This window comes from Argiope bruennichi, chromosome X2 (genome assembly GCF_947563725.1).
Source record: "Argiope bruennichi chromosome X2, qqArgBrue1.1, whole genome shotgun sequence".
Classification (NCBI taxonomy): Eukaryota; Metazoa; Arthropoda; class Arachnida; order Araneae; family Araneidae; genus Argiope; species Argiope bruennichi.
In genome coordinates this window covers 36,510,162-36,519,393 of record NC_079163.1, presented here as the reverse complement: position 1 = coordinate 36,519,393, position 9,232 = coordinate 36,510,162, and the positions used below count along the sequence as shown (strand labels likewise).

At 36.0% G+C, this 9,232-nt stretch overlaps 1 protein-coding gene across 1 annotated transcript; it reads right to left on the bottom strand.

Annotated features, from left to right (window-relative positions):
• Nucleotides 1-3,245: 3,245 nt before the first annotated feature.
• Nucleotides 3,246-4,460, bottom strand: LOC129959703 (uncharacterized). Its single transcript, XM_056072591.1, has one exon. The coding sequence runs from the start codon at nucleotides 4,458-4,460 to the stop codon at nucleotides 3,246-3,248; it is 1,215 nt and encodes a 404-aa protein (XP_055928566.1).
• Nucleotides 4,461-9,232: the final 4,772 nt, after the last annotated feature.

The following is a 9,232-nucleotide window of genomic DNA, read 5'->3' as shown; positions in this document are numbered from 1 at the left end:
TTCCTTAGCTGCAACATCTGCTTTCTCATTTCCATGTATGCCAACGTGGCTAGGTAGCCAGCAAAATATTATATCTATGCTTTTAGATTGCAGAGTTCGTAGAAGACATAAACTATCAACGGCTATTGGATGCGTCATATTATGATGATTACCAATAGCTTCAAGAGCGCTCATACCATCGGAATAAATACAAAATTTTTGTTCTCCAAGAGTGGAAATTTTTTCTAGTGCAAATAAGATTGCCATTAATTCGGCCGTTAAAACAGAGTGAGTATTGTCTAATCGTATACTTAAAATATTTTCAGAAAAGACGATACCACATCCCACATGATGAGCAGTTTTCGATCCATCCGTAAAGACAGCAGTGTAATCTGAAAACTTATATCGGTGATAATTAAAAATTTGTTGGAAAATGGAGGGTGAAACTGTAGTTTTATCAAAAGTAGAAAATGGATTATGAAATGAAATTTGTGGAATATCCCAAGGTGGGAGGGATATAAAATTTATCGGATGGATTTGGACATTACAAAGATCTGAGTTGGCAAGTAATTGTTTCATCCTCTCGCAAAAAGGAGGGATATTAGAGGGACGAGCATTGTATAATCGGCCAATGCCAACAGGAATATTCATGTCTCGCATAGGGTGAGTAGTATGACATTTCAGTCTTAAAAAATATTGGACGCACAACTTTTTGCGACGTAGATTTAGCGGCAATTGGTGACAAACGACATATAAGCTGTGCACGGGAGAAGTTCGAAACGCTCCAGAACAGATCCTGAGAGCTGTATGATGCACAGTATCTAATTGCTTTAGAACACTAGTACGTGCAGAACCATACACTTCGCACCCATAATCAATACGCGAGAGTACTACAGACTGATAGATGCGAAGTAGAGATGTTCGGTCCGCACCCCATGATGTAGTTGAAAGAACCTTCAAAATATTAAGTGATTTCTCACACTTCTTCCGCAGATAACGGATATGAGGAATGAAAGTGAGTTTACGATCAAATATCAGTCCTAAAAACCGAACCTCATCCACAACTGCTATTCTAATTCCCCGAATATTAATTATAGGGTCTAGGTGGAGGCTTCGTTTTCTACAGAAATGGACACAACAGCTCTTTTCAGGGGAGAGTGTGTGCCCATTCTCATCGCACCAATCTATGAGCTTGTCAACAGCTTTCTGAAGTTGCCGTTCTATTAAGGCCATACTAGATCCCTGACAAGAGATCTGTAGGTCATCGACATACAATGTGCCAGAGACAGATGATGGTATGACTTTGAGGATTTGACTCAAATGAAGGATAAAAAGGGTGACACTCAATACACTTCCTTGAGGAACACCCTCCTGTTGGATAAAAGTATTAGATAACGTTTGGTTAAAACGAACACGAAAATTACGAAATTCTAAGAAATTTTGAATAAAAACAGGCAGGTTACCCCTAAACACCATATCAAATAAAATTTTAAGAATACCATAGCGCCATGTACGGTCATAAGCCTTTTTAATGTCAAAAAATATCGAAACAAGATGGTTTCGGCGAACAAACGCATTGCGTATTTGAGATTCAAGGTGAATAAGATTATCAACTGTGGATCGACCTCGACGAAATCCACTCTGAAAGGGTGAAATACAACCTTTTTTCTCTATTTCATACATGAGACGTGAATTGACCATACGCTCGAATGTTTTACATAAGCAACTAGTCAAAGCGATCGGTCTATAGTTCAGAGGATCTACCGGATCTTTCCCTGGCTTCAGGATAGGAATCACAATCGCCTCTCGCCACTGTTCTGGAAACACTTGCTCATTCCAGATTCTGTTAAAGAGGTGAAGGAGATGAAAGAGAGAGGATTCATCCAGATGGTGGAGCATGCTGTATGTTATTCCATCAACACCTGGGCTAGTATCACGTGTCCGAGAAAGAGCCTTCTTTAGTTCATATATCCGGAATGTGCAGTTGTATGAAAAGCAACTGCGAGTTTCGAATTTTAATTTTAGTTGTTCTGCCCGTCTCTTTTTCTTGAGAAAAGTTGAATTACAGGAAGTAGAACTGGAGATATCAGCAAACGTTTGACCCATGATATTCACAATGTTCAATGGGGAAGAGTAAGAAGACGATCCAACGGTTAATACGGGAAAAGTAAACTCTCTATATATGCCATTGGCCGCCCGGACTTTCCGCCACACTTGGGCGCTGGATGTAGTAGAGGTGATTGAGGAAACGTACCTTATCCATGAAGCTCTTTGGCTTCGACGTCGTATACGGCGCGCATTTGCTCTTGCCTTTTTAAATGCAATGAGGTTTTCAGTTGTAGGGTATCTTCGAAAGATCCCCCATAATCTCTTTTGGTTCCTATAAGCTTCACGACAAGCGTCGTTCCACCACGGTTTGTGATATTTTCGTGGAAAGGATGAGCGCTTAGGAATTGTAGCATTCGCAGCGCCAATGATACAGTCGATAACATTTTGAACCGCATTGGTAATACTAGTAGAAGTAACCATTTCATCAGTAATCACTGCTTTCCTAGTAAATGTACCCCAGTCTGCTCTCTGGAATACGTAAGTCTGTGGATATTGCGTCGCATTGTTCTCATCAGCATGGGATATGATCAAGGGAAAGTGATCGCTATTGTAGAGATCACTTGCCACTGTAATGTTCAGCAAGGGGAAAAGTGCAGGAGTGCAAATAGCCAAATCAACAGAATGAAATGTACCTGTGGGTTCATGGAAATGTGTCTTCTCGCTAGTATTGAGCAGACAGAGACAGTTATCAGAAATAAATTGTTCTATCTGTCGCCCGCGAGAATTTGTTCTATCAGAACCCCACATAGTACCATGGCCATTGAAGTCACCTAGCAGTATGAAAGGCACTGGAAGTTGATCAACCAGAATGTTAAGATCATTTTGAGAGATAACATCATTCGGTGGTAGATAAATACAACAGACTGTAACTAAGGTTTTGACGTGCACCTGTACCGCCACAGCCTGCAAGGAAGTGTGTAGGTTTAGGATAGTACTGGGGTAACTGTTGGAGGTCAAAAGGCACACTCCACCAGAAGATAAGCCAGTAATGTTATCCTTTCGGACACAATTATATCCACGTAACTTCAAGTGCACATTTGACTTCAAGAACGTTTCTTGAAGAGCTATACACACAGGGTGTGTGGAATTCACGAGAGCTTTAAGGTCTTCCAGCTTTGTCCTAATTCCACGACAATTCCAGGAAATAAAAGAGGCCATTAATGAGTGGGATGGGGACTGTTATCAACGCCAGTGAGAGGAGTTGCCGACTGTTCGCAACCCATGTGGAAATCTTCATCATCCTCTGAAGGATGGATTTTTAATAGCTCAGAATTAGATGGATTCCCAAATAAAGAAGGCAAGTCCTTGGTGGCCAGACCAGCTTTGCCTATCTCAAGAGCAACTGACTTACGAGATTTCAAATCTTTCAGGGAAGCACCTTTCTTTGAAAATTTCAAAGTCAAGGACTTTTGTGCTTTTGATATGCGTGACCTTTTCTTAAAATCAGATGGTTTTGCCTTTATTGGACTTGAAATTAAGTCAGAATCGGATTCGCTTGATAAAATGGTTACAGGTTTTGTTTGTACCTCACAATTTCTGAGTGATTTTGTTACGGAGGCGTAGCTACGACCTTCTGTTGGAGTCTGCGCTAACACCAGTCGTCTGGCTTCCTGAAATGATATATCTTTTTTTACCTTAGTTGTAACAATTTCTTTCTCGAGCTTCCATTTGGGGCAGGCTCGTGAGAAAGAGGTATGCTCTCCCTTGCAATTTGTGCATTTTTCTTTTAATGTGCAGTCAGTGCTCTCATGACCAGCTTCAGCACAACGAGCACATGTCAGCTTGCCGCGACAATTAGCCTTTGAATGGCCAAAACGCTGGCATTTAAAGCATCTCAAGGGATTGGGAATAAATGCCTTTACAGGTAATTTGAGATATCCTGCTTTTATCGATTCTGGTGCCTTAGGGGAATTAAACGTGAGAACTAGATGCTTCGTTTCAAGAAGTTTGCCGTCACGTCGAATAGTAATACGACGGACATGTGTCACTCCTTGCGAGCTTAGTTTCTGAGTTATTTCCTCCAGTGAAACATTAAACAATTCACCGCAGGTTATAACACCTTTGGATGAATTAAGCGTTCGATGTGCACTCACATTTACTGGTATCGTTGCTAATGCTTTCAATTTCAGAAGTTGTTGAGCTTGCTTGCGGGAATTCACTTCCACAAGCAAGTCTCCAGAACGTAATTTTCGAATTGAAACAACTTCTCCGACAGTGCTTGATATAGCTTTTTCCACTAAAAATGGTGAAACTGTATGAAAATTTTCTTCATCTTTGGTTCTTTTAATCACGAAAAATGATTCAAAGTGTTTTGTAAATACATTTGATACAATTGGTTGCCCACTGAAGGGAGCACGTTTGGATTTGCCCATACGATATTAGAAGTGTTTCAGGCCCGACGGCACCGCCCACCACGGAGCCCAACATGGGAAGGCAGCCACCGGCTCTGGCCATTCCCAGCCTCGGCGCTTACCTTGGTGCTAGCCGGAACCTATACGCTCGGAGTTACCCCCGGGGACAGTGACCACCCTTAACGCCAAGCCCAAGGAGTAACCCCTTCGCTTGATCCCTAGCAAACTAACCACTTAGGTGGCTAGCGACCAGCCGATTGATGTACAGGGGACCACAGTACACCACCCGTCTTTCAAATGGGTCGCCACGCACGGCCAACACGTGGGACATTGGCTGTCCATGAGAAGCAAGAAGCAAACAGAGCGGCGACAGCTTCTCATGGAGAGCTCCCTCGCTTGCCGTCGAGGGATGGAAGGATCAAGCAGAAAGCACTAGACGTAGGGGAGAGTAAACGTAAAATGAGTAAAGATCCCTGGGTACCTCGGGATTGGGACACCCGTACTCACCTATAGTAGGTGAGCCCCTGAGGGGGATTAATGGCAAGAGAATTTTTTTTCGTGCCATTAGAATCAAAACCAATTAGATATTTGCTCTTCACTCTTGTAAAATGAATTGCTTATTTTTGATGTACATGATGCATGTTTTTTTTTATATATATATAAAAATGTGTACATATACTATAGACTATTAAAGGAGACCTTCTATTAGTAGGGTGATTCCATAACTATCGAAACTTTTAAAATAGTTCATATTGATCTAGAAATTAGAAAAAAGAAATTAAGAAGACGCCAAAGAAGACGTGGTCCAGGTTTTCTAGGTTAACGTATAGTAGCTTCGATATTCAATCCCATAGAAAATTCTACCTGAACAGTTGAAAATTTATCATTTTGAAGCAGTGAGCTAAGGTATCTCCTAGGCAATTCTTTTCATATAACCACAGTTAAGAATATATAATATTTTTAGAAATATATTTAACACATGGAATTAATAAAATGTGCATAGATATTTCAGTAATTCATGAAGAACACTGAAATGTATTAAACGTAAAATATATCGATTAGTTCAGCAGTTCACAACTTTTTAATATCTGTCATCCAGTTTTCCAAATCATTCAATCTTGTGAGATATATTTAAGATATTTATCAACTTTCATAATATTATGCAGTACCGTAAAAATATCTCACCAACACTGCAAATCAACCTATGGTATTTCAAGATGATTTCTGAATTAATTTTGACCACCTCCCTAAGAATTTTATTACTGTTTTCAAGTGAATGGGATTTTAATAAAACTATTAACTATAATAGTAATGTAAACTGTATTTTATATAACATTGGTATTCTTTATTTTTGATTTTATACACTAGAGGCGTAAGTCACGAAAGAAAGAAAACACGCACAAAGTTGATATAATGTATGAAAAGAAACAAAAACGCAATTTTAAAAATTAAAAAAAAGTTCACATTGCTGTATTCAATACAAACTTGTAAGTACAATTTCATACCTGTTGAGTCTAAAATTGTCTATTTTATTAATGATAATGGTTTTTATTAAAACTTCTTCCTTAGATGGAAAAATTTAGATCATACCATTTGAAATAGAGTATATACCCCCAAAAAAAAGTTTAGGAAAGAGACTTTTTTTTCTGCAAATATTACTTCTTATTACACCATTATTACTATTTATTATATATTAGAATTTGCATTAGTTTTTAAAAGAGCAGTACAAGAAACCAATAGAATTTTCAAGCGAAAAAATAAATTCTTTAAAAACCTATTTACTCAAAGCCAATTTTTACAGGGTGTAATTGTTTCCTATGAAAATAATATGAAATTCCAGCCCGTATTGAATTTATTGCTCACGAACATCTTTGAAAATCGAATATAATGGTTAAAATGTTTGGTGTATGAGAAAAAAGTATATTCAGAAAAGCTAAGTAAATAAAAAAATTCAGTTCCGAAACAATTCTACTGTTATTGATTAAAACAAATGTTTGAACTGCACGAAAGATTTTCTTTCTCATCTTCAAAGATCTGGTTCAATATGCGAGCCAAAAATCCCTCTCAAACAAAGTCACGTGACATTTCTCAATATGAATGTTCCTTTTTATGTTTAAACAGAAACGACTATTAAAAAACTGATTGTTTTTATTTTCATGTTGTTTCATGCATTCGGTCTGTAACTGCTGGAGTTATTCGAAAGTACTTTTGAAGAAATCCTTTCATTTCTTCTGGGTCATCATAAAGAAAGGTTGTTTTCTAAGTTGCTTTACGTGAGACTGGTTTCTTAGATTATGCTCATCTTATTCAAATATTTCGCGCTTATGAGCTATAAAACTCTAAGCTCTAACAAATCTAGCAATTTGAATTACCTGTACACAAATTTCAGTTTTCCTTTCCGTAAACAACTGAAAGGAAGCACAAAAGGAAAGGAAAAGCAATTTCGTAAGAGGTAGGTTATTTTCTTTTTCTGCCTTTCTTTTTCATTTCTCTTATACTTTAGCTGAATTCAGTAAGCAATAATGTCAAAAATCCTCTATGTAAATCCTGCACGATAAACCAGATTTGCTTAGGAGCACAATGCAGGCAGATTTTTTCTTTCTTTCTTCTTTCTTCCTAGGGATGTTTAGGACAAACAGACAGTAAGTCGATTAGATAGAGAAAAAATCAGCTCTTCTTCTTTCGATAATTTTCTTGGCGGTGTATTTTTATTAAAACTTTTCTTGTCTTTCAAAATTCGCATTTTTCCGATAGAATAAGAAGGGTATTTTTAGACGTGTGTACTTTAAAAAAATTGGAGATTATTCAGGATCTTTTTTTTTTCTTTTTCAACCATGATTCTTCTTTCTTCTGTTGATTTTCGTTAAAAAGTAGCATAACTTATAAATATCACTTTTATTCTTTTTAGGCGATGGATCAACTAGGTAGCAAAGAAAGAGAAGCAACATTTACAGGAGGCTTCTATGCTAATGAAAACGTTTTTATGAAATCCAAAGAAAAATAAATTTTGATTCTTTACAACAAGTGTAAGAAAATTGATTTTCCAATATGCTTTTTTTATGAGCGAGTGCTGAATTCTTAGAATTTTTGAAGAAACATCTTAAAAATTCATCAAAAGAAAATTGTACGCCTTATTTGCAAAGGACATGACTTGTTTGTACATAGGGAAAATATACTTTTTTACTTCGCCTTGTACCAAATAAAGCAAAGGAATGTATTGTATTCATCAAATATTATTGTATACCTTCTTGAGATTCATATTTTAGCATTCTTGAGACTAAGGAAACCATTTTTGAAATTATGAATTTCTGTTTATGGAAACAATAACTCAATAATATTAAAATCAGGAGAAATGAAATTTTATATATTCCCTTTGCATCAACATTATAAATTTTTAAATCAAATTTCGTATGAAATTTATCAAAAATAAGTCTATTTAATTAAGATATATGACAAATTTCTTTCGTCTAGAGCTTTACATTTATGAGTTAATGTATTCCCATGTAGTTTGACGAATAAATGTGTTTGGGCATAAAAATTACAAATATTCATCAATTTTTTGACCAGATCGTTCTAAAGAAAATGCTTGAAAGTAATTTTTATTCCCTTTTTTGTGTCATGAGACTTCATTTCAAAACATGATATATTGTGCAAGCATACAAAAGTAAAAGCATTTATTCTACATTAAATCAAGAATTTGGCGCTATTCGGGGATCGGACATAAGCATTTATCATTATTTGTATATAATATATATATATATATATATATATATATATATATATATGTATATATATTATGATATTTTAAACTCTTAATTTAAACCAAATTAATTGCGAAAACTATATCTTAATTTAGCCCATAGTAAAATATTCTCTTAATATTATTTCACGTATGAAGCTGTGTAAAAATTACTGCCCAATCACTTCTACGTATCAAATGAAAGTGATCCTTTCGTTGCCCTTGTCAAAGGTCAACAGATGTATTCCATCGCCACGTGGCCTTAAATCCCATGTTATATAAGATTAGTGATCATTTGTTTCGTCCCCTTCTTTACTTCTGCTTTTGTGTCGCGTTGCGCCTTCTTGTGAATAATCATGGCTGCCTTCAGAGAGAGAATAAAACGAAATTAAAAATTCAACGTCTCGTCTATGTCTTCAAACCTGCATTCTGCTGCAAACAAAATAATGCTACATATACTTAGAATAATGGTCAAAGCCAAAGAACCAATGCTCACAAACTGTACAATTTCTCAAATTTTTATTTCATGATTCTTAAATGGGTCACGTGCAGCTTCTATCACCCTCTACTTTTGAAAATATCGCAGAATGAAATTTTGCCGCATTTCTCTGCTTCAACAATTGAACCAATTTTGCTACTTTTAAATCTTAGCTTACTAATCATCATAATCTGAGATTATTTTGTAGTATAATTCAAAATGATACTTTTCTTGCTATGATAAGATGTAGTTCATCAAAGTTGATAAACATTCCTAAATTAAAACTATTAATAGGGTGAGGTAACAACTGGTCGATGAAGGTGGATAGCATGCATTTATGATATATAAAAATAATTAATTGGAGACTAAATCATGATTTGAAATATGTGTAATATTTTCATTCAATAGAAATGGCAACACAAAATAATTTGCTCTATGCATGAAATCTTAATTTTTATTTAAAAATTATTTATTAAAATAGTTATCACGAAATCTTTACTTAATCATCTTTATACCTAAAAGACCGAGTTTCGTTCGGCTGTCCTCTTTTTAGTAAAATCGTGTCTTTTCGGAGAA

Bases quoted from the DNA above. Each gene is read 5' to 3' on its own strand.
- LOC129959703 (XM_056072591.1), bottom strand. From the start codon at position 4,460: ATGGGCAAATCCAAACGTGCTCCCTTCAGTGGGCAACCAATTGTATCA.